At 41.8% G+C, this 25,176-nt stretch overlaps 1 protein-coding gene across 1 annotated transcript in view; it reads left to right on the top strand.

Moving 5' to 3' along the window:
* The window catches only part of HSPA4 (heat shock protein family A (Hsp70) member 4), a 56,836-nt gene that overhangs the window by 8,907 nt on the left and 22,753 nt on the right, over window positions 1–25,176 (top strand). The window contains exons 2-8 of the mRNA XM_049786723.1: window positions 7,423–7,480; window positions 14,777–14,917; window positions 16,055–16,177; window positions 18,329–18,428; window positions 19,971–20,104; window positions 22,623–22,867; window positions 24,758–24,834. Coding sequence (XP_049642680.1) covers window positions 7,423–7,480; window positions 14,777–14,917; window positions 16,055–16,177; window positions 18,329–18,428; window positions 19,971–20,104; window positions 22,623–22,867; window positions 24,758–24,834 — 878 coding nt within the window. The remainder of the gene's footprint in view (window positions 1–7,422; window positions 7,481–14,776; window positions 14,918–16,054; window positions 16,178–18,328; window positions 18,429–19,970; window positions 20,105–22,622; window positions 22,868–24,757; window positions 24,835–25,176) is intronic.

Genomic DNA, 25,176 nt, shown 5'->3' with positions numbered 1-25,176 from the left:
ATTTAATCTAGGACCTTGCCATGCAAGTCACCTTCTACTGAGCAGTAGATCTACATCTCTGTACTTGTACTTTTTTTTTTTTTTTTTTGGTTTTTGGGTCACACCTGGCAGCGCTCAGGGGTTACTCCTGGTTCTATGCTCAGAAATCGCTCTTGGCAGGCTCAGGGGACCATATGGGATGCCGGGATTCGAACCACCGTCCTTCTACATGCAGTGCAAACACCTCACCTTCATGCTATCTCTCCGACACAGTGTTTTTTTTTTTTTTTCTTGGTTTTTGGGTCACACCTGGGTTATTCCTGGTTCTACGCTCAGAAATTGCTCCTGGCAGGCTTGAGGGACCATATGGGATTTGAACCACTGTCTTTCTGCATGCAAGGCAAACACTCCTTCCGTGCTATCTCTCTGGCCCCATCTGACCCTCATTTTTAAACTTTATTATTGGGTTATGGGCCACACTCAGCGGTGATCAGGGGCCACTCTTGGCTCAGAAATTGCCCCTGGCAGGCTGGGTGGACCATACGGGATGCCAGGAATCAAACCCTCCTGGGCCTGCCTCATGCAAGGCAAATGCCCTACCTCTGCTATTTCTCCGGTCCCTTATTTTTAAATATATAAGAACTTTATGTAATTTGTCTTCTTTTACTTACATTCTAAATCGTTTGTGTTCAGGAGAATCATGTGCTAGGGATTGAATTTTAATTTCTACATGTAGAACATGTTCTCAGCCCTTTCAGCTATTTCTTAGACTCTTAATGTTTCAGATCTTTTACCTTTGTATTTACTTATGACATGTGTATTTGTTCATCTGACACCAGTAACACTTTTTCTCCAACATGCAGTTTATTTCAAGTTTTTTTTCTTTTCTGGTTAGTGTTGCAGAGGATACTATCACACCATGGTGATTAGGACATCACATGGTGCTGGTACCTTGAACATGTCAGATATATACTTTACACTTAAGTCACATCCTTAGCTCAAGCTGGTTTCTTATATTCCTCTTTTTTTCCTATTTATAAATATTTTCTGAACAAATAGTCTGTCTTTACATGTTTATACAGTTAATTTTGTTAAATATATTTTTAAATTTGAGTTGGGTATACACATATACATGTGTGTGCTGGAATTTCAGTGTATATAACGAAATCACATTTCAAAATCTTTGTTTTGTTTGTTTGTTTTTGGGTCACACCCAGTGATGCTCAGGAGTTGCTCCTGGCTTTGTACTCAGTAATTACTCCTGGCAGTGTTGGTTGGGGTATATGGAATGTTGGCCATTCAGATCCGCTTTGGCTGAATGCAAAGCAATCTCCCTTTGCTTTGCTTTTGCAAGGGAGTGGAAGTACCCACTGTACTGTCATTCTGACCTCTAAAGACTTTTTAACAGTCTTCAAGGATTAATTTTTACTAGGAACAGAAGTGTTTTATGTCATTGAATGTTGTGAAGATGAGTTTATTTTATTTAATTAATTTTTTTGAGTCACACCTGGCAGCACTCGGGGGTTACTCCTGGCTCTAGGTTCAGAAATCACTCCTGGCGGGCTCGGGGGACCATATGGGATGCTGGGATTTGAACCACCGACCTGCATGCAAGGCAAACGCCTTACCTCCATTATATCTCTCCGGCTCCGTGAAGATGAGTTTAGATAAAACAATTATTATTCAGCTTTATGGAAACACCCCTAATGCTCAGAGTCTATTATCTTCCACCTAGAACTAATAAGTATAGTGCCAACTTTAATACTCCTACTGCTAAGTTATTTGTTAATATTCTTCCTTAATATTTGTTTTTGTTTTTGGGCCACACCTATCTCTGGCCCACTTTATACTTCTATTGGATTAGATGTTGGGGTTAGTAAATGAACAATCAGTCAGTTCCTTGGGTTAATTATTTGGATTCATCAGATCCATACTTTTAGTTTTGTGTGCTAAAGAATGAATTGAATATCTCATGAGGCATGTGCTTTACTTCTAGCTAGATTGGCAGCCCCATCTATGTAGCTTAATATTTTTTAAATTTGATATTTTTGGGGGGCACCACCCTGCAGTGCCTTCACTTGGCTCTGTGCTCAAGAATTGGGCGACGACCATATATGGTGTACCTGCTGTAGGTTTGGCCCTATACTCTTATATTTGTCCTATCTCTCTGGACCCTCATATTGTTCTTCCTTCTGCTTTGGACCATATCTAACAAGGCTCTGGCTTACTCTTGGTTCTGTACTTACTCCTGGTAGTACATTGGGGTCCATATGAGATGTTGGGAATGGAACCTGGATTGGCCACATGTAAGGCAAACACCCTATCTGCTATGTACTATTATTCCAGCTTCTCACCCCCTTAGCATTTTTTTTTTTTTTTTTTTTTTTGCAAATTTTGCTTAGGAAGTCACTGGAAAATAATAGATATGTTTCTTTTAAATATCTTTTTTTTTTTTTTTTTTTTTGCCATACCTCAGGGTGCTGGGGCTTACTCCTCTGATTGTTCCAACTTCATTCACTTTGGCGGGTTTGTGGGTATCAGGGATTGAACATCGATTGGCTGCAAGGCAAGCAAGCGCCTTATACATGTACCATTTCTCCCATCCCTATTTAAATTTTTGACATGTAAATTAAAAACATTTTAGTTTGGCTTTGGGAGATGCCTGGTGCACTGATTGTATCTAGTATTTTCTAGATCTCTGGTCCGGTCCACAAACACACCTACCAATCACAGTTTCAGTTTGTACTGGTTGATATTTATATTGATCCTCATTATCTTTTTTATTTTTTTCTGTTTTTTTTTTGGGGGGGGGCCACACTCGGTGATGCTCAGGGGTTACTCCTGGCTATGCCCTGAGAAATCGCTCCTGGCTTGGGGGACCATATGGGATGCGGGCGTTCGAAACGAGGTCAGTCCTAGGTTAGCACGTGCAAGGCTGCTTGTGCCACCGCTCCAGCCTCTCATTATTTTTTAAATGAAAGTATATATACTTTTTATTTCTACAATAAATGGTAGGTGATTATCTTTTGCTACATTCATGATGCTTAGGTGAGCTTATTCCTGCTTTGCTTAGGATTGCTGGTGGTGCTCAGTAGACCATTTGTAATAAGGTGGATTTAAACTGGGGTTGGTGGGGTGTAAGGCAAGCACTTTGGTTTTTGAGCCATATGCAGCTCTGTTTAGTACTTATTTCTGGCTCTGTGTTCCTGGCAGGACTCAGGAGACTATATATATCTGTGGTGCCAGGGATCAGACCAGGCCATACACATGCAAAGACATGTAGTACCCACTGTCCAGTTTCTCCAGCTGTGGTAGATGATTTTAAAGAAGATTGACAATTTTTGGACCAGAGCGGTGGCACAGCGATTTGCCTTGCACGCATCTGACTTAGGATGGACCCTGTTCGATCCCCTGGCGTCCCATATGGTCCCCCAAGCCAGGAGCGATTTCTGAGCGCATAGCCAAGAGTAAAACCTGAGCGTCACTGGGTGTGGCCCCAAATCCAAACTAATAAAAATAAAAATAAAGAAGATTGACAGTTTTTGTGGACAATTTGAGAAGTTAAAATAGAACTTTTTTTTTTTTTTTTTGGGTCACACCTGGCAGCACTCAGGGATTCTTTCTGGTTCTATGCTCAGAAATCACTCCTGGCAGGCTCGGGGGACCATATGGGATGCCGGGATTTGAACCACTGTCCTTCTGCATGCAGGGCAAATGCCTTACCTCCATGCTATCTCTCCGGCCCCATTAAAGTAGAACTTTGATAAGAAACTAGTTAAATATTTCTTTTTTTTTTTTAGTTAAATATTTCTATATGAAACAGAGTAGGGCCTCATTGAAGTAATAATAGTATTTTATTATTATGATATGCCAGTTTGATTATGAGTACTTGAAACCTGTATCAATAGTAAATGTAATTATACCACCATGAGGTATAAGTATAGTTATTTCCTTTAGAGAAGTTAATCACTGCTAGAGAAGAGGTTTGAATAGGCTCATTCTTGAACTTAAGTTCTCTTGTTCAAATTAATGAGATTTGATGGCAAAATGGAACAGAGAATTTTTTTCTTTGTTGTTATAGAACTTCATAATTAAAAAAATTCAGGGTGGAGAGTTTGCTTAGTGTACTGTGGTGCATGCTTTGCATGTAGGAAGCCTGGTTTGGATTCCTGGCACCATGTGGTCTTCTAGCATAGCCCCTAAGCATGGTGAGGTGGGTTTTATTAATTTTTAATCTTTTTTGTAGTACCACAGATCAAATTAAGGTCTCACATGTGTAAAGCATGTGTGCCATTGATGAGAGAAATACCTGCAACCCAGAACTAGTTTTAGAATGTAATTGGCAACTGATAAATATTAATGCATTTTGTGGTATGGCAGGTAAAGTTTGACTTTGACACCCCTCCCTTTTTTTTTTGTGTGTGTGTGCCAGGCATTGAATTTAGGGTCTCACATGCAAGGCAAGTAAGTGATCTACTGATTTTTTTTTTTTTTTTGGGGTTTTGGGCCACACTCGGCGGTGCTCAAGGGTTACTCCTGGCTGTCTGCTCAGAAATAGCTCCTGGCAGGCACGGGGGACCATATGGGACACCGGGATTCGAACCAACCACCTTAGGTCCTGAATCAGCTGCTTGCAAGGCAAACACCGCTGTCTCTCCGGGCCCTGATCTACTGATTTATATCCCTGGTACCCCCAAATTTCTACTGTGCTTTAGATTGAACTCAGCCCTTATGTACCTATTTGCTGAGTCACACACATCCTCAGCCCTGATTTTGTAAAGGTTATATCTCCTTTGAAGGATGTTATTTGGTATGCCTTATTTGCCGGCGTATAAGACGACCCTTTAACCCATGAAAAACTTCCTAGAAGACGGGAGTCATTATATGCTGGGATACGGCATGCTGAAGGGACGAGTGATCCACACCCCTTTTACTTTTAAGAAGTAACTTACTTTTAAGACTTTTAGGAAGTTTTTCATGGGTTGAAGGGTCGTCTTATATGCCGGCAAATACGGTATGTTTAAGTTTATTCTTACTATGTTTTTTGGAGGGGGCCACACCCAGTTGCACTAAGTGTTCAGAGGACCATACATAATGCTGGGGATTGAACTACCATTGGCCATGTGCCAAGCAAGTGCCCTACTTCCCATACTGTTACTCTGGCCCCTTATGTTCTTTTTTTCTTTTTCTGGTGTGTGTATCCATGCTTACGTATGTTCTTAATGGTGCTTTGGAGATCAAAAAAGGGCTTATTGAATGCAAAATATTTGCTTAGTGATTGAGCCATTTCTCTGGTTTGTGCAGTTTTATTGATGACATTGATTGCTTTCTGAGAAGTTGGGAATGTGATTCATTGGTAAAACATATTTTTGCATACATGAAGACCTGGATTGAATCCCTAGCACCCCCATAGAAAAGAAGCTAATTTAGATTAAAACTGTATATATATATTTTTTTTGTTTTCATGTACTGGAGGTTGAACCATGCAAAGCATTCACTTTTCCCTTGAACAATATCATTGGTTATTAAAACAATTTTTTTATTTAAAAAAATTTTTTTTTTTTTTGTGGTTTTTGGGTCACACCCGGCAGTGCTCAGGGGTTATTCCTGGCTCCATGCTCAGAAATTGCTCCTGGCAGGCACGGGGGACCATATGGGACGCCGGGATTCGAACCGATGACCTTCTGCATGAAAGGCAAACGCCTTACCTCCATGCTATCTCTCCGGCCCCTATTTTTTAAAATTTTGGGCCATATTTTGCAGTGCTTGGGCTACTGTGTCTGGGGATCATGAGGTGCTTCATACATGCAAAACATTTTCAGTTCACTGAGCTCTCTGGCCCCTACAGTTAGAAAAAGAGAGAAATGGGGATAAATTATATAGGGTACTTTTTTTTGCTTTTCTTTTTTTTTTTTTTTTTTTTTTTTTTTTGGGCCACCCCCGGCAGTGCTCAGGGGTCACTCCTGGCTGTCTGCTCAGAAATAGCTCCTGGCAGGCACGGGGGACCATATGGGACACCAGGATTCGAACCAACCACCTTTGGTCCTGGATCGGCTGCTTGCAAGGCAAACGCCGCTGTGCTATCTCTCCGGGCCCTATAGGGTGCTTTTGAGACTAGATTAAATAGTACATGTAAGCAGTTTATATAGTAATAAACTAGGAAGAGATTTTATAGTTTTACTATGTGTCGGTAGAGGGATTCTGGGAAGAATCTTGAGTTTCCGAGTGGTGTGGGTGAATTTGATCTTGTTTCAGTTTGAGAAAAAGTAGCTACTCAAAACATAGGGCAAGTTTTCATATAGATTAATTAGTGTGAAAGGGGAATCATGATTATAAAAGCATCAACTCTAATATAATTGGCTTTAAAGCTTATTAAAAAGTATTTAATGATATTAATATTGGTGTCAGTTTTGATTTATGAAAAACAATACATGATCAAACCAGCAGATGGGCATAAGTTACTCATTGGGAGAATTGTGTTTAGAAACAGGAATGAACGTTTTTGTAAGAAATGAAATCTTTTTAAACTACTTCTAGGAAAATAATTACTTTTTGTTTCTATAAAATATGGCAAAATGGGATGGAGTATTAGTCCAGTGGGCAGGGTCCTTGCTTTGCACAGAGCCAACTCAGGCTTGATGCCCAGGATCACATACAGATAGTCTCTTGAGCACAGCCTGGTAGCCCAAAAATTCCTCCCTCCAAATATATTACAAGAGTTGATTTTGAATTTGTAGTTTTGGAATTATGAGCTGTTTCTTTTTTTTTTTTTGGTTTTTGGGCCACACCCATTTGACGCTCAGGGGTTACTCCTGGCTATGCGCTCAGAAATCGCCCCTGGCTTGCTGGGACCATATGGGACGCCGGGGGATCGAACCGCGGTCCGTTCCTTGGTAGCCCTTACAAGGCAGACACCTTATCTCTAGCGCCACCTTCCCGGCCCCATATGAGCTGTTTCTTAAAGGCAAGAAAGGACTTTTACTAGTAAACAAAATAATACTGATTTGAGGGTACATTATTTTTATATTGGATTTTGACTTTTTTTTTTGAATTTTGTTATTTGGTTTTTGTATCACACCTGGTGGCCCTCAAGGGTTACTCTTGGCTCTGCGCTCAGAAGTCACTCCTGGCAGCAGGCTCAGGAGATCATATACTGGGATTCAAACCACCGTCTATTTGAATGAGCTGCGTGCAAGCCTCTCTGGCCCGAGCATCAGATTTTTAAAATAGGGCTTAAGATGTAAGATAGTTCTGTATCTAAATAAAACAGAAGATGGTTCTTATTTCTAATTTTTATTTCAGAGAATTTTATATAGGAGAAAGATAAACATAGATTTTACTGTCTGACTTTTTAAAAATGTAAGATTCAAAATCTTACCTCCTATGGTTTGAGATATATGTTGAAATGAAGTTGAATGCTTAAATATTTGTTTTATCTTCTAGGGCTTGTATTTCTTTCGGTCCTAAGAATCGTTCGATTGGAGCAGCAGCTAAAAGCCAGGTAGAACTTCTTTTTTTAAATTACTATTTATTATTAATTTATAGTTTTTCCTAAAATGACTTCATTTCCTAAAATGACTTTCCAAATGACTTTTCCATCCTTCTAGTCAATAACTGTTTAAATGCCCATTATATGCCTAGAACTTGGTATGCTCTTGTATAACATTTGAAAGAGATGGATCAGAACTTTTATTTTCATGTACTTGAATGAGAAACAAATAGCGTCTTTGAATAGCATAATGTTTAAAGAAAACTAATAGGATATACCATATTTTTATTACCATAAGACACACTTCCTCCCTCCCAAAAAGATGGGTGAAAATATCTGTGTGTCTTATGGAGTGAATGCAGCCTGGTGAAGGGGAGGAGAGCATATACTAACCACTTGACATCCACAGTGTTATGTCCTCTTTATTGTGCAGACATATCACATAGGACGAGAAATCAGATAACGCACTTTCACTGTCACAGCTTTTGTTTAAAGACTATTTAATTGCTGCTGTGACTTTTTTATTTTTTTTAATTTTTATTTATTTTTTTGGTTTTGGGGCCACCCCCGGCAGTGCTCAGGGGTCACTCCTGGCTGTCTGCTCAGAAATAGCTCCTGGCAGGCACGGGGGACCATATGGGACACCGGGATTCGAACCAACCACCTTTGGTCCTGGATCAGCTGCTTGCAAGGCAAACGCCGCTGTGCTATCTCTCTGGGCCCCCTTTTTTATTTTTTAATTTTTAAAATGTTTTTTTTGGGCCACACCGGCAGTGCTCAGGGGTTACTCCTGGCTCTGCTTTCAGAAATTGCCCCTTGTAGGCTCAGGGGACTCTATGGGATGCTGGGAATTGAAACGTTTGTCTATCCTGGGTTGGCCGCATGTAAGGCAAACACCCTACTGTTGGCTATCTCTCTGGCCAGAATGAATGAATTAGAGGTGGGGAGCCACACAGGTGGAGCTCAGGTTACTCCTGGCTCTGGGCTCAGAAATAGCTTCTCGATACTGGATAGATAGATAGTATGGAGGTAGGGCGCTTGTTTGCCTTGCATCAGAAGGATGGTGGTTCGAATCCCGGCATCACATATGGTCCCCCGAGCCTGCCAGGAGCGATTTCTGAGCAGAGAGCCAGAAGTAACCCTGAGTGCTGCTGGGTGTGACCCCAAAACCAAAAAAAAAAAAAAGGAGGAAAAGAAAAAGAGCTCCTGGCAGGCTTGGGGAGGAGGGAATGACCGAATGGGATGCTGGGGATCAAACCCAGATCCGTCCTGGGGCGGCAGCATGCAAAGCAAATGCCCTACCACTGTGTTATTGCTCCAGCCCCACTTTTATTTTTTATATTAGTGAAAAAGTATTTAAATCTCTTTTATTTTTTGATGTTAAAAAAATGTTACGTAAATGTGTTTAACCAGCTGTGGACTTGTGTCTTGTAAATACATTTCGGCCTTGCAGGCTGGTTGGGTCCAGCCTCTGTCTCATGACGGTGTCTGACATTACACCATTTGTTTTAGAATATTTTTTTCTCCCTTTTTTTCCTTGTCTAAAACTTATGTGTATGTTATGGTCAAGTGCGTCTACAGAGCGAAAAATATATTATTTTACTTAGGTCTTTTTTATTCTTTTTGTTTTTTTTTTGGGCCATACCCAAAGATGCTCAGAGAGTACTTCTGACTCTGTGCTGAGGGGTCATTCTTTTTTTTTTTTTTAATTTTTCCAAAATTCTTTATTTAAAATTTTCAACTGAGTTTTTAGCTTGCAGCTCCTGAAAATTCTGGTTTTGTATATTGAAACATATTGTTTACATTTCAAATACCCTGCAGAAATAATAAAAAATAAGTAACTAACATAAATTTAAAAAGCACTAGTGAAATATTTTATAGAGAAGATACATATAATAAGAACTGAATATCATCAATGGAAAAAGAAACATGAGAGAAAAAATTATATTTATACATAATTAGACATTTTAATGGTTAAATTTTATTTTCTTTATTTACAGTCTAGTGTTTGAAAAAGTTATGAGAATTATGTATTTTCTGTAATTATCAAGTGATTAGATTTAACTGTAGCAACTCATAGTTTTAGAATTCTTTCAATAGCTGTTTTCCTGCACATGGTCAAAATGCAAAAATATCAAGAATATTTTCTTGAAACCTCATCTGATCTTGAGAAAATATAAATTTATTTATTAAACATGATGTTCTTACTTCATAGTAATTTCAAGAACTTTTGAGAATAAATATTTTTTAAATGAACTATCAATTGGGCAATCGGGGAGACAGAAGCTTTGGAGATAAGAACTAGGCATCATACAAGCAGGCCACAGGGAAGTGTGCACATTTTTTTTTTTTTTTTTTTTTTGGTTTTTGGGCCACACCCGTTTGACGCTCAGGGGTTACTCCTGGCTATGTGCTCAGAAATCGCCCCTGGCTTGGGAGACCATATGGGACGCCGGGGGATCGAACCGCGGTCCTTCCTTGGCTAGCGCTTGCAAGGCAGACACCTTACCTCCAGCGCCACCTACCCGGCCCGAAGTGTGCACATTTTTTCCATTTCATTGCTAATGAGTCATTTTACTGACTTCTGTTTGAGGGGTCATTCTTGACTGAGCTTGGGGATACAGGGATCAAACCTGAGTCTTCCATATGCTAGGCAAATGCCTTACCTGCTATGCTATCACTCCTGTCCCCAGGTCTTTTTTTGGGTAGAACCCAGCACTGCTTGGGGTTCATTCCTGGCCATGCTTTGAGACCATACTGTGCCAGGGACTTAACCTGAGTTTCCTGCATACTACCCCTTTGACACCCCCTCACCCCCATCTGATTTAAAATCAAGACATTTATTCCCCTTCTATTCCCCCTATTGTGGCGGTATCTGGATTTGTGTTATACTTGTAGCACTAAGGATCTTTGGGGTCTTGCCATGTTACAGACTGAACTCTTGACCTGCCTGGGAGACCACCAAGCCATGCCTTGATATTTAAATCTTGGTCAGTCTTGTTGAGCTTTCATAATTTTTTATACTTAGTTCACTATTGTCTCTAGATTTGATTCTGTTAATTAGGGTTCATACATAATAGTAGTAGATTAAATTTATAATGTTATAAGTAAACATTATTTTACTTATAATCCAGGTAGCTGACATAAATTATTTTTGGTAGTGGCACCAGGGATAAAAGTACAGGCTCCATTGCACATGTTTCATGCCTAGTTTCATATTTGTTGGCTTGAGTGACCAGAGCAGTGGAATCCCAATAGTTTAATTTTTGGGTGCATGTGTTTGAGGTAGCTATAAAATTAAAAATTTACATATTTGGCCTTTCTCTAAGTTTTGGGCCATACTTATGATGCTCATGGGCTCATGTGGTAGAGAAGAATAAGCTTGGAGATTTTGCATGTGAAGCATGCAGCCTAATGCTTTCAGCCGTTTCCCATGCTTGACTTCTTTATGGTTCAGTCTGCAGCAACATACATGGAATGGATAACCTATTTTTTGGGACTTTCTAGAGCCTTAAATTGATGATCCTAGTAAAAGTACTTGAACATTTTAATTTGTGTTGCATAATCTCTACCCCTCTCTTGCATGCTTTCTCGTACTCTCTCTTTTTCCCAAACCTGGGACTGACATAGTCTCTTTTTGTAAGCAGTTAAAGAACAGTGGTCCTCAAACTATGGCCCGTGGGCCACATAATGTATTTGTATCTGTTTTGTTTCTTCATTGCAAAATAAGATATATGCAGTGTGCATAAGAATTCGTTCATAAGTTTTGTTTTTACTATAGTCAGACCCTCCAATGGTCTGAGGGACAGTGAACTGGCCCCCTGTTTAAAAAGTTTGAGGACCCCTGAAAGATAGTAGATAACAAATGCAGAGCTTTTGTGAAACATTTTTTCATTACAGTAATTTTATTTCTTAAAATTCTTTAAAAATGACTTGTTTTATTACTGAGAATATTTGTTTATTAAACTGGACACCTTATTCTAGTATGCTGAATTTCTGTTTGGCAGCTCACTGAATTAGGGCTTGAATTCGGAGGCCTTGCTTCTCTTACAAAAGGACCTCTGTGTACCTTTTGACACATTTTACGCAGAGGTTTGTTCTTTGCACTTTTTCCTGTGTTGGAAAGTCAAGACTATAATTTTTTTTTTTTTTTGGGTTTTTGGGCCACACTCGTTTGACGCTCAGGGGTTACTCCTGGCTATGCACTCAGAAATCGCCCCTGGCTTGGGGGGGACCATATGGGACACCGGGGGATCGAACCGCGGTCCGTCCTACGCTAGCGCTTGCAAGGCAGACACCTTACCTCTAGCACCACCTTCCCGGCCCCAAGCCTATAAATTTTAAGGACAAGTTCATTCATTAAAATTTTAAATGCCAGATTTTTTTTCCCATTACATTATGATAGTTTATACTAAACTGTTAGGAAGTACACATTTTAAAATAGGAATTTGGACTGGAATGATACTACAGTGGATAGGGCACTTGCCTTACACATGGCTGACCTGGGGGTCAATCTCCAGCTCATATGGTTTCCTGGGTCCTACAGGAGTGCATACAGAGCCAGGCGTAGTCCCTGTCACCAGGGATCTTCATGATACATATTCCATGCACTGTGCCACTGAGCAGGATGTTTATATATTTTTTTTTGTTTGTTTTTGGGTCACACCTGGCAGCGCTCAGGAGTCACTCCTGGCTCCACACTCAGAAATCGCTCCTGGCAGGCTCAGGGGACCATGTGGGATGCTGGGATTTGAACCGCCGTCCTTCTGCATGAAAGGCAAACGCCTTACCTCCATGCTATCTCTCTGGCCCCTGATGTTTATATCTTAATGTATAATCTGCACTGTTTGAATATGTTTGGGGGCATTGTGGGCTATGCTTGGTGATACTCAGGGTCTGTTCACAGCTTTTGGTGATGTGAACTATGCAGGGCTAGGGATTGATCGTGGGCCTCTTGAGCTATTTCATCAGCCCTAACATTTGAATTTTCCCTTTATAAGTAGTATGCTGTATAGATTACTGAATTTTCCAGTAGCCACAAAAATTGTGTGTTAGTTCTCCAGCTCCTTATTAACCATTCAGGCTTTTTGTGTCTGTTGTTGATGGCTATTGTTTTTATTTTTTGTTTTTGGGTCATACCTGGCAATGCTCAGGGTTTTTTTTTGGCAGCACTCGGGTTACTTCTGGCTCTGCACTCAGAAATCACTCCTGTCAGGCTCGGGGGACCATATGGATGCCGGGATTTGAACTACCGTCCTTCTGCATGCAAGGCAAATGCCTTTTCTCCATGCTATCTCTCCGGCCCCTATTGTTTTTTTTTTTATTTGGTTTTTGGGCCACACCTGGCAGTGCTCAGGGGTTACTCCTGGCTATCTACTCAGAAATAGCTCCTGGCAGGCACGGGGGACCATATGGGATGCCAGGATTCCAACCAACCACCTTAGGTCCTGGATCGGCTGCTTGCAAGCCAAACGCCATTGTGCTATCTCTCTGGCCCCAGCGTATTTTTTCTAACTTTATTAATTTTTAGGTCATATTCTCAGCGTTCAGGCCTGGCTCTGTGCTCAGAAATTGCTCCTGCCAGGCACAGGGGACTCTACGGGGTGCTGGGATTCTAACCATCTTCCATCCTGGATCAGCTGTATGCAAGGCAAACATCTTATTGCTGTGCTATCTCTTTGGCCCCTTAAACTTTATTTATTGATTGATTGGTTTCTGGGCCACACCCAGCCGAGTTCAGGGGTCCTCCTGGGTCTGCATTTAGAAATTGCCCCTGGTAGTTGGGGGACCATATAGGATGCCTGGATTCGAACTTGGTCCCTCCGGGTTGGCTGCATGCAAGGCAAATGCCCTACTGCCGTGCTATCTCTCCAGTTCCATGCTATTTTTTTTTGTTTTTTTGTTTTTTGTTTTTGAGCCACACCCGGTGACGCTCAGGGGTTACTCCTGGCTATGCGCTCAGAAGTTGCTCCTGGCTTGGGGGACCATATGGGATGCCGGGGATCGAACTGCAGTCCATCCAAGGATAGCGCAGGCAAGGCAGGCACCTTACCTCTAGCGCCACCGCCCGGCCCCCACCATGCTATTTTTAATAATACTCGAGTCAATACTTTCTGGCATTCATCTTTGTGTTCTTTTTTTTTTTTTTTTTTTTTATTTTATTTTATTTTTTTGGTTTTTGGGTCACACTTGGCAGCACTCGGGTTACTCCTGGCTCTATGCTCAGAAATCACTTCTGGCGGGCTCGGTGGCCTATATGAGATGCTGGGATTCGAACTACTGTCCTTTTGCATGCAAGGCAAATGCCTTACCTCCATGCTGTCTCTCTGGCCTCCTTTGTGTTCTTTCTACTATTCTTTTTTCTGTCTTGATAAGTTTTTCACTAAAATCAACAAATTTTTAAGTATTAAAAAATGAACTCCTGAAAATTCTGATTCACAAATTTGGTAATATTTAAAGATAATTTTAATTAAATGGTTGGCTCCATGCATGCCAAATGCCTTATCCGCTATTCTATCGCTCCAGCCCCTTAGAAACCTTTTAAAAGGGATGGAAGTGTTTGGGTTATAGCAGTGCTCAGGGCTTACTTTTGGTTCTGATCAGTGTTCATTTCTGGTGGGTCTTGAGGGACCATATGCAGTGCTGGGGATCAAATCAAGGTTGGCCATGTGCAAGGTATGCAACATAATCCTGTCTCTGGCCCTGATCATTAGAAGTTTAAGAGAAAGTACAGATTTTATTTTTCTTTTTTTTTTTTTTTTTTTTTTTTTTTTTTTTTTTTTTTTTTTTTGTGGTTTTTGGGTCACACCCGGCAGTGCTCAGGGTTACTCCTGGCTCCATGCTCAGAAATTGCTCCTGGCAGGCACGGGGGACCATATGGGACGCTGGGATTCGAACCGATGACCTCTTGCATGAAAGGCAAACGCCTTACCTCCATGCTATCTCTCCAGCCCAGATTTTATTTTTCTTAAGGGGCTTTAGGCTGCACTTTGTGGCACTTAATAAATCCTCTTGGCAATCTCTGTCTCATAGAAAATACTTTAATACATGTGAGTTCTCTTCATAGGGAAACAGGGCATGGTGAATTCTGGCCTCAGCCCCACAACTGTGTGACTTATATGTGCCTCTCACTCACTTCTATGCTAGCAAGTGTCATTCAGGAAACTTATTAATGGTGAAAAATAATTCAGAACACTCAGGCATAAAAGTGATGCTAACCTAATAAGAGTCTACAGGGGAAAATTATCTTAATTTTTTCTAATTGTTAGTCTTTTATTCTTACGCTGTTTTTTGGGGGAATGGATTTAGGTGATTTCCAATGCAAAGAACACAGTCCAAGGATTTAAAAGATTCCATGGCCGAGCATTCTCCGATCCATTTGTGGAGGCAGAAAAATCTGGTCTGGCGTATGATATTGTACAATTGCCTACGGGATTAACTGGTATAAAGGTAAGAACTTTGAGGTAATGCTGTATAAAATATATGTTTTCCTTTTTGGGTTGCATCCATTGGTGTTCAGAGGTTATTCCTGGTGGTGTCATGTGAATGTTGGGAATCAAACCTAGGTCAGCTGTGTACAAGACAAGTGCCCATTCTGCTGTACTATTGCTCTAGTTACTTTTTGGGTCACACCCGGCAGCACTCAGGGACTGTTGCTGGCTCTATGCTCAGACATTGCCCTCAGCAGACTTGGGACCACATGGGATGCCGGGATTCGAACCACCATCCTTCTGCATGCAAGGCAAACGCCTTACGTCCATGCTATTTCTCTGGCCTCTATTGCTCCAGTTTTTTTAAGAGATAATGTTAGGGTATTTTTGGTGGTGCACAGAGACCATCTGGGTTATGTCTTTTCTAGAGAAGTGAGTTTTAGAGAACTGATACTTGGCATATCCCATTTAGAGGAATCATGGGAACAGACTCAAAATTTTAGAGAAAGATACGAATGTTTCATTGTTGGTGGTAATTCAGTTGAATTTCATAGTGAATCTATAAAGAATATTTTAGGCTTACTTAATATTTGGCATTAATCTCAGTACTGTTTGAACAGCCTAAATAACTGGATAAAATTGGATTGTAGGGAGGGAAAAGGAGGTGAGAAAATGGGGGCTATTTATAATCAAGAAAGATATGGGTCTGAGAGATGGTACAGTGGGTAGGTTGCCTGCCTTGCATGTGGCAGACCTGGGTTTGAATCCTTGTATCCCATATTTGAACTTACCAGGAATGTTCCCTAAATACTGCTAATTTTGTCTCCAAAATAATACCCCTCCCCCAAACAAAAAAACAAACCAACCAATGAGTGGGTCCTATGAGGGTTGGAGAAACATCTCAGAGAGCTTAGAGTGCTTATTCTCTGTGTAGGCATTAGACAGTCCTCTAGCCCCTGTTGGAACAGCACTGGGCATGACCCAAAATAATGGAAAAGCATAAAGGGACCTTTAAACTATATTTTGTTGCCTAAACTAGCTTCCTTCAATTCTCTCTTAGACATGGAGTTCATTTATCACATAAGACATTCATTCATTTTAGCTTTTAGCATGTGGAAGGAAGTAGCAAGTGATAGATGCTTCTGTTATGTTGCAGGTGAAATACATGGAGGAAGAACGAAATTTTACCACTGAGCAAGTGACTGCTATGCTTTTGTCCAAGCTGAAGGAGACTGCAGAACATGTTCTCAAGAAGCCTGTTGTGGACTGTGTTGTTTCAGTGAGTTTGGTCCTTGCTCATTAAGTTCTTAATTTTAAGCACATGAAATTGGTTTTGCCTTTGGTTAAAAGCTATTGTAGAAATTTATCAAACTTTATTATTTTGAATGTTACTATTACTAGTTCTGGCCAAGCTCATCATACTCAGGATTACTTGTAGTGGTGTTCCGCGATGGGATGAACTTGGGTTGACTGTGTGCCAGGCAAACGTGCTAGCTACTGTACTACTGTATTTTCCTGCGCATAAGATGACTTTTGAAACGGAAAAAAAAAAGTCAACTGAAAATCGGGGGTCGTCTTAAATGCCAAGTATATCCCGAAAAGTGTTTCGATATGCCACTAAACGAAAATTGAAAATCGTCTGGATATTGCCACAGAACGAATTTTCCGACTTGATCTTGCACCAATCACTGCAAGGCTGCTCGGACCACCTCTCTAACTCAGCCAAGTCAAGCGGGTTTTTTTTTTTTTTTTTTTTTTGGTTTTTGGGCCACACCCGGTAACGCTCAGGGGTTACTCCTGACTATGTGCTCAGAAGTTGCTCCTGGCTTGGGGGACCATATGGGACACCGGGGGATCGAACCGCGGTCCGTCCAAGGCTAGCACAGGCAAGGCAGGCACCTTACCTTTAGCGCCACCGCCCGGCCCTCAAGCGGGTTTTTTATGCATGCAAATTAGACAATGTTCTGTAAAAACCCTGCTCAGATTGGCTCAGAGTCAGAGAAGTCTAAAATTAGGGGTCATCTTATATGCCGAAAAATACGGTATTTCTTTTGCCCCACACTTTGTATTTTAATTCTTCCGTTTTAAAGCTCACATTTTTTAGAGATCAGTATTATCTGGGCTGGATCCTCCTCCTAGTTAAATGCATATAGTATATCCCCTACCTGCTGTGCTATCTTTGTATCCCCAGCTGCTTCTTTTTTTTTTTTTCTTTCCATTTTTCAGTTTTTTTGGGGGGAGAGTAGGGATAGGACTCAGGATCTCATATACACAAGGTAGGAGCTCTACCACAGAACTAGATCTTTCTTTTTCTTTTTTTTTTTCTTCTGGTTTTTGGGCCACACCCGGTAATGCTCAGGGGTTACTCCTGGCTATGCGCTCAGAAGTCACTCCTGGCTTGGGGGACCATATGGGACGCCGGGGGTTCGAACCACCGTCTGTCCTAGGCTAGCGCTGGCTAGGCAGACGCCTTACCTCTAGCGCCACCTCGCTGGCCCCTCTTTTTCTTTTCTATTCTTTTTTCTTTTTGTTTTTGTTTTTTGGGTTACACCTGCCAGTGCTCAGGGGTACTCCTGGCTCTACGCTCAGAAATCGCTCCTGGCAGGCTTGGGGGACCATATGGGACGCCAGGATTCTAACCGCCGGAATTCTAACCACCGATCTTCTGCATGCGAGGCAAACACCTTACCTCCATGCTATCTCTCTGGCCCCAAGATCTTTCTTTTCTTCTTGCTCTCTCTCTCACTCTAAGGACCACACCTGGCTATCCTACTTTAGCAAGCTTACGAAACCCAAGTGCTTGGGTCGGCTGTATGCAGTCCACTTGCTTGCCTCCTTTACTATCTGACTAGCCTTGATTCAGGGTGCTGTTGGTTCTTTCTCTGTCTGAAGAAACATCCTCCTTTTTGTAAGCCTTGCTTTTCCTACTCTAGCCTGGCAGAGGATAGTGGAGTAACAAACACACAGAACTCAGCTTTGTGCCTGGCTAGACTTAGGTGGTGATTTTGTACCCTCCTGGGCATTTCACATCCAGGAAGTAGGAATTGGGGCTTTTCTCCAGTGGCTTTTCCTTGTTTGTTCTTTTGGAGAAGATGGAAGATGGAAGGAAATGCTTTGTGTGGTTTATTTTGGCGGGGGGATTGGATTTTGGGCTACACCCAGTGGTACTCAGGGTTTACTTCTGCCTTTGTGCTCAGAAATTGCTCCTGGTAGGCTCGGGGGACCAGATGAAATGCTGGAAATCGAACCTGGGTTCATCCCAGGTTGTCTGTATGCAAGGCAAATGCCTTACAATGTGTTATATCTCTGGCCCCGAAGGAAATGCGTTGTAAGAGATGTTCTGTCATGGGGTCGGATATCACTGCCAGAAAGAGGCAGGTTCATTTTAAGTATGGAATTGTCATAATAACATGATATTAAATATATCCAGGTTCCTGGCTTCTATACTGATGCAGAAAGACGATCAGTGATGGATGCAACACAGATAGCTGGTCTTAATTGCCTGAGATTAATGAATGAAACTACTGCAGGTAAGAGAAATTATTATAAATTTTAACTTCCTGAAAAAAAATTTGTTTTCTGTTTATTTTTTGGGGAAGTCACACCCAACTTATTCCTGGCTCTGGGCTCAGAAATTGCTCCTGGCAGGCTTGGGGGATCATATGGGATGCCAGGAATTGAACCACTATCTATTCTGGGTTGGCCTTGTGCAAGGCAAATGCCTTACTGCTGTGCTATTACTCCGGCCACTGACTTTATAAATTTTTGTTTTGTTTTGTTTTGTTTTTTGGTCACATCCAGCAGCGCTCAGGGGTTACTCCTGGCTAAGCGCTCAGAAATGCCCCTGGCTTGGGGGGGACCATATGGGACACCGGGGGATCGAACCGCGGTCGCGATCTTTCCTTGGCTAGCGCTTGCAAGGAAGACACCTTACCTCTAGCACCACCTCACCGGCCCCGACTTTATAAATTTAAAAAATTGTAAAATATCTTAAATCTCTCAGGTTGTTTATTCGGGGGAGATACTTGACATCTGTGCTTTTGTGGTATCCTGCTTTGTATATCTAATCAGTACTTTTTTTTTTTTTTTTTGGTTTTTGGGTCACACCTGGCGGTGCTCAGGGGTTACTCCTGGCTGTCTGCTCAGAAATAGCTCTTGGCAGGCACGGGGGACCATCTGGGACATCGGGATTCGAACCAACCACCTTTGGTCCTGGATCGGCTGCTTGCAAGGCAAATGCCGCTGTGCTATCTCTCTGGGGCCCCTCCTCCCCTTTTTGGATTTTGGGCCATACCCTTTTGACGCTCAGGGGTTACTCCTGGCTATGTGCTCAGAAATCACTCCTGGCTTTGGGGGTACCACATGGGACGCTGGGGGATCGAACCGCGGTCCATCCTACGCTAGCGCTTGCAAGGCAGACACCTTACCTCTAGCGCCATCTCTCTGGCCCCTAATCAGTACTCTTTAATGTTTCCTTATTTTGGTATTTTGTCATACTTTGTGTTTGGAATAATGCTTTTTTGGAGGGAAGGAGGTTTTTGGGTCACACCTGGCGGTGCTCAGGTTACTCCTGGCTCTGTGCTCAGAAATCACTCCTGGCAGGCACAGAGACCGTATGGGATGCCGGAATTCAAACCACCCTTCCTCCTGGGTTGGCTGTGTGCAAGCAAATGCCCTACTGCTGTGCTCTCTCTTTGTCCTTGAAGCAATGCTTTTGTTTAAAAATAAGCCATCTGATTTGTAGACAGTCTGGTAGAGTTATAGGAATGGATTATGAAGCAACATATTAGGGACAGGATATGTTGAAATGGCCAAAAAAAATCTAAGAAATCTGGAAAATATTTATGGAAAGTAAGAGAAGGGTTTGTGAAAAAGTTGCCAAAGTCATTAGACTCAGAAATGTCAAGGAGTTTTAATGTTCTTCATAAATTATGTAAAGCATTTAATTAGAATCTTTTTAAACCAGCCGGCTCCAACTCCATATATAAAATACAAAAAACTGTCTTTTTCTACCTGAGTGGAAATTTAAGTTTATTATTTAAGTGATATTTATTGAATTTTTTCTTATGTAGTTGCTCTGGCATATGGAATCTATAAGCAAGATCTTCCTGCCTTAGAAGAGAAACCAAGAAATGTAGTTTTTGTAGACATGGGGCATTCTGCTTATCAAGTTTCTGTATGTGCGTTTAATAGAGGAAAACTTAAAGTAAGTATATTTTTTCAGAAGACTAGACTATTACAAGTATATGGTAATTAGGACATCCTAAGCATCAACTTAAATAATTGACTGGAGAATTTGTTTCACTTATGAGAACTTACAATGAATTTTCTAAACTAGAAACTTGTTATGTAGGGGTGGGGTGGATATTAGAAGCCAAGAATCATTTATCAGGAGTTTGCATGATATTAAGTAAGCAAAGGGCATAATGATCTTGGAGGGGAAAAAAAATCTGTGATTGCTATTCCAGTCTCCTTCCTATTTTCTCTTGAGAGGGCTAGGCTCTAATCCATGTTCTTATCCATGTAAAACACATGCTGTACCACTGAGCCACTTCCCCAAATCCTCATTTCCTTTCTTATAATATTGAATCATGTAAGATTCTTTTGAGATATAGTTCCTTGGTCTTTAATGACTAAGGGCTAAAAAAGGGCATTATTATCTTGCTTTTAAGGTTTTGATATTCTGAGAAAGTGGGGAGGGACTAAAACTAGGGTGGCTGAAAGCAACCAAAGCAGGATTGTTAGTGCAGATTTCTGGGAAGCTTAACACCTAGAGAAAGCAGTTTTGTATACCAAGAAGTCAAAGGAACAGAACAGCCCAGAGGGAGAATTCTGGCCATAATTTAACTTGCCAACATATATGCTGATTAAATCATGGGATATAAAAATTTTTTATCTAGAAGTTAAAAACAAAATTTGGGGGGGGGGGGGGAAACCACTACTGGTTGTGCTGGGAGCAGCTCTGTGCTCAGGTTTTCGATGATGCTGTCTGGGGGACCATACTGTCCCAGGTATTGAACTTTGATCAGGATTGAACTGGGTTAGCCACTTGCAAGGCAATTATCTTTTTTTTTGGTTTTTGGTTTTTGGTTTTTGGGTCACAGCCAGCAGCACTCGGATTATTCCTGGCTACATACTCAGAAATCACTTCTGGCAGGCTTGGGGGACCATATGGGATGCCGGGATTCGAACTACTGTCCTGCATGCAAGGCAAACGCCATACCTCCAAAATTGCCCAAAGCAATTATCTTTTTTTTTTTTTTTGTGGTTTTTGGGTCACACCCGGCAGTGCTCAGGGGTTACTCCTGGCTCCATGCTCAGAAATTGCTCCTGGCAGGCACGGGGGACCATATGGGACGCTGGGATTCGAACCGATGACCTCTTGCATGAAAGGCAAATGCCTTACCTCCATGCTATCTCTCCAGCCCAAAAGCAATTATCTTAATCTCTTCACTGTCTCTGACTCCAGAACAAGATTTTTTTATTTATTGTTTTGTTTGTTTGTTTTATATTTGGGCCACACCCATCAGTGCTCAGATCTGACTTCTGCCTTTGTGTGCAGAAGTCACTCCTGATGGTGTTTAGTGGACTGTACGTATTGCTGGGGATTGAACCTGGGTTGGCCGTGTACAAGGCAATCACTTATATTTCTAGTCCTGGTCTATCTGGTCCAAAGAAGTTTTTGTTTGTTTTGTTTGGATCGCATATGGCAGATTGACTCAGCACCTAGATCTGCCATGTTCAAAGGAAACTGTTACATAGCTTGCTGTACTTAAGTATCTTTGGCCCTAGAGAATTATTGTTGGTGGCCACACTTTAGGGCTTGCTCCTTGCTATACGCTTGAGTGATTACTCTGGGAGGGCTGAAGGGACTGTGTAGGATGCTAGAGATTGAATGAACCCTGGTCAATTGCATACAAACAAACTTCACTGTACTATCTCTCTTGTCTCCTGTATCAAAATTTATGGTTTGTGATCTAATCGGGCTTTTTTCTATTAGATTTGGGGGATGGGTTGATTGAAACATTTTAGAGGTCCTCTTCTCGATGGAGGAGGCACACCTGGCACTGGTTGGGGGAACATTTATTACAGGGAATCCAGTGTTGGGCTCCCATGTGCACCATCAGTCCTCAAGACATTTCTTTTTTTTTTTTTTTTTTTTTTTGGGTTTTTGGGCCACACCCTGTGACGCTCAGGGGTTACTACTGGCTATGTGCTCAGAAGTTGCTCCTGGCTTCTTGGGGGGACCATATGGGATGCCGGGGGATCGAACCGCGGTCCGTCCTAGGCTAGCGCAGGCAAGGCAGGCACCTTACCTCCAGCGCCACCGCCCGGCCCCTGTCCTCAAGACATTTCTAAGACTCTCAGGCAGCTTTGTTATAGTGGAGAGGCTGTAGCTGTGTATCAGGAACATTTACTGTATGAGGCTTTAAAATGTAAATGCTGTTTGGAATCAGATCATTTAAGTAGAGAGGCTTGACCCTTGAGATTGGAATTTTACTTCTTTTTACTAGCTTTGTCATTTGTAAATTAGTGGTCTATCTGCCTGTAGCATCACCAGTAAATTGAATATTATGGTGGTGGCATTTGCACAGTGATTGTAATAATGGTATAATGGTATAATCTTGTCTTATATTATGTCATCATATTACAATTTACCAGTTAAATAGTTGTCATAATAGAAATAAAAGTTGGTGAATTTTAAAATTATCTTTTTTTCAAAGGTTCTGGCCACTGCATTTGATACCACGTTGGGAGGCAGAAAATTTGACGAGGTGTTAGTAAATCATTTCTGTGAAGAATTTGGGAAGAAATACAAACTAGACATAAAGTCCAAAATTCGTGCGTTACTACGACTGTCTCAGGAGTGTGAGAAACTCAAGAAATTGATGAGTGCAAATGCTTCAGACCTCCCTATGAATATTGAATGTTTTATGAATGATGTTGATGTATCTGGAACTATGAATAGGTGATTATATTAATATTTGATGTTACACTGATCTTCAAAAATTGCCTTGATTGTGAAAATTGTTTTAGCTGTTAACTTATAAACAGTTCTTTTGTGGGGCAGGAGTGCATTCCTTGAAGTCTTGCCCAGGAAAACCTAGCCCAGTGTGCTTGAGAAATATTGAGCTTTCAGACCCAGTGATGCTTGTGGGCATTAGCTCTGTGCTGTTTGGGGGCTGAATGGTACTGGAGATCCAGCTTTGTGGTTCTTCATGGCTCTAGCCCTATTGAGCTGCCTCCCAGTCCTCTTCATCTCCCTATTTTCAAACACTGAGGATATTTATTTGTTCACAGGTGTTTTTTTTGGGGGGAGGCAGGGGGTTGTTTTGGGTTTTGGGTCATACCTGATGGCCCTCAGGTTACTCCTGGCTCTGTGCACAGAAATCACTCCTGGCATGCTCGGGAGACCATATTGAATGCTGGGGATTGAACTGGGTTGAACGTGTGCAAGACTAATGCCCTACCCACGGTGCTGTTGCCCTGGCCTCTATATCGTTTTTGTTCATACTTTATCCTTGTATCTTATTTTTTGGGGAAGGAGTTTACTCCTGGCTCTAGTTTCAGTGATCACTCCTGGTGGGGCTTGGGATACTGGGAATTGAACCCAAGTTGGCTTCATACAAGGTAGTTGTTGCACTATCTCTTCTGCCTCTTTTGAGGGCATTTGTTGAACATTAGAATATTTTTCTACCTCTTTGCTTAAAGCTCTTTTGAGCATCTAAGTGCAATATATTTTGTGAACATTTTTTTGTTCTCTTAGTTATAAACCTAGAATGGGATTGCTATATTTAATGGGAATAGTTTGGCTTTTTTTGGGGGTGGGTGAGTGGGGGGGTCATACACAGCAATGCTCAGTAGTTATTTTTGGCTCTGTGGCCAGGAATTATTCCTGGTGGTGCTCGAGAGACTATATGGAATGCTGAGGATCAAATCCAGGCCGAGCACATGTAAGGCAACCATCCTACTCACTGTGTTATCTCTGGCCTCTTAAATTTTTATTTTTAGGGCCGGGCGGTGGCGCTAGAGGTAAGGTGCCTGCCTTGCCTGTGCTAGCCTTGGATGGACCGCAGTTCGATCCCCCGGTGTCCCATATGGTCCCCCAAGCCAGGAGCGACTTCTGAGTGCATAGCCAGGAGTAACCCCTGAGCGTCACCGGGTGGGCTCTGCGCTCAGAAATGACTCCTGGCAGGCATGGGGGTGGGGGTGGGGAGACCATATGGGATATCAGGATTTGAACCACTGTCCATCCTGAATCAGCTGTGTGCAAGGCAAATGCTCTACCACTGTGCTCTCTCTCCCTCCGGCTCGCCTCTTTAATTTTTTTAAAAATTTTAATTAAAAGAATTTTTTTGTGGGGGGTATTAACTTTTGGACCACAGATACAGTGGTACTCAAGGTTTACTCTTGTTTCTGCACACAGGAATCACTTCTAGTGGTGCTGTGAACAGGGTCTGCCTACCTGCTGTACTACTATTGCTCTCGCTCCTTTGACCTTTTATTGTTCGTTTGTTTTTTGTTTTTATTTTTGTTTTTGGGTCACACGTGGCGGGTGCTCAGGGGTTACGCCTGGCTCTGTACTCAGAAATCACCCCTGGCAGGCTTGGGGGACCATGTGGGTTGCCTGGAATTGAACTGAGGTCTGTGGGAGTTGGCTTCATGCAAGGCATGTGTGCTATCACTCTGGCCGCTGACATTTTTTAAAGAATTGCAAGCTCTTCCAAAATGGCCACACCACTTTCCATTTCTGCTAGGAATACTGAGGGATCAAATTTTTGTATATTTTTGTTAATATGATTGTATCTGATCATAGACATCTGTTCAATTAAAAGAAAGTGATCTGCTTTTCTTTCAGAGGCAAGTTTTTGGAGATGTGTGATGATCTTTTAGCTAGAGTGGAGCCACCACTTCGTAGTGTTTTGGAACAGGCCAGTAAGTATTTTTGTGGTTGAACTGTTAGTATATTTAAGACTCTTGGAAAGCATTTACTCATTTTCTGGTTGTAGTGGCTTTTTTTTTTTTTTTTGGTTTTTGGGTCAAACCCGGCAGTGCTCAGGGGTTATTCCTGGCTCCAGGCTCAGAAATTGCTCCTGGCAGGCACGGGGGACCATATGGGACGCCGGGATTCGAACCGATGACCTCCTGCATGAAAGGCAAACGCTTTACCTCCATGCTATCTCTCCGGCCCCGTGGCTTTTGTTTTATGAATGACTTCATTGCTATATTAAGTATTTGATCTCCCCTAGAAAAGTCTCAGTAACATTTTAGCATTTT

This window comes from Suncus etruscus, chromosome 14 (assembly GCF_024139225.1).
Source record: "Suncus etruscus isolate mSunEtr1 chromosome 14, mSunEtr1.pri.cur, whole genome shotgun sequence".
NCBI classification, from domain to species: Eukaryota; Metazoa; Chordata; class Mammalia; order Eulipotyphla; family Soricidae; genus Suncus; species Suncus etruscus.
Note: the sequence above shows the minus strand (reverse complement) of the source record. Positions and strands in the feature narration are given on the sequence as shown.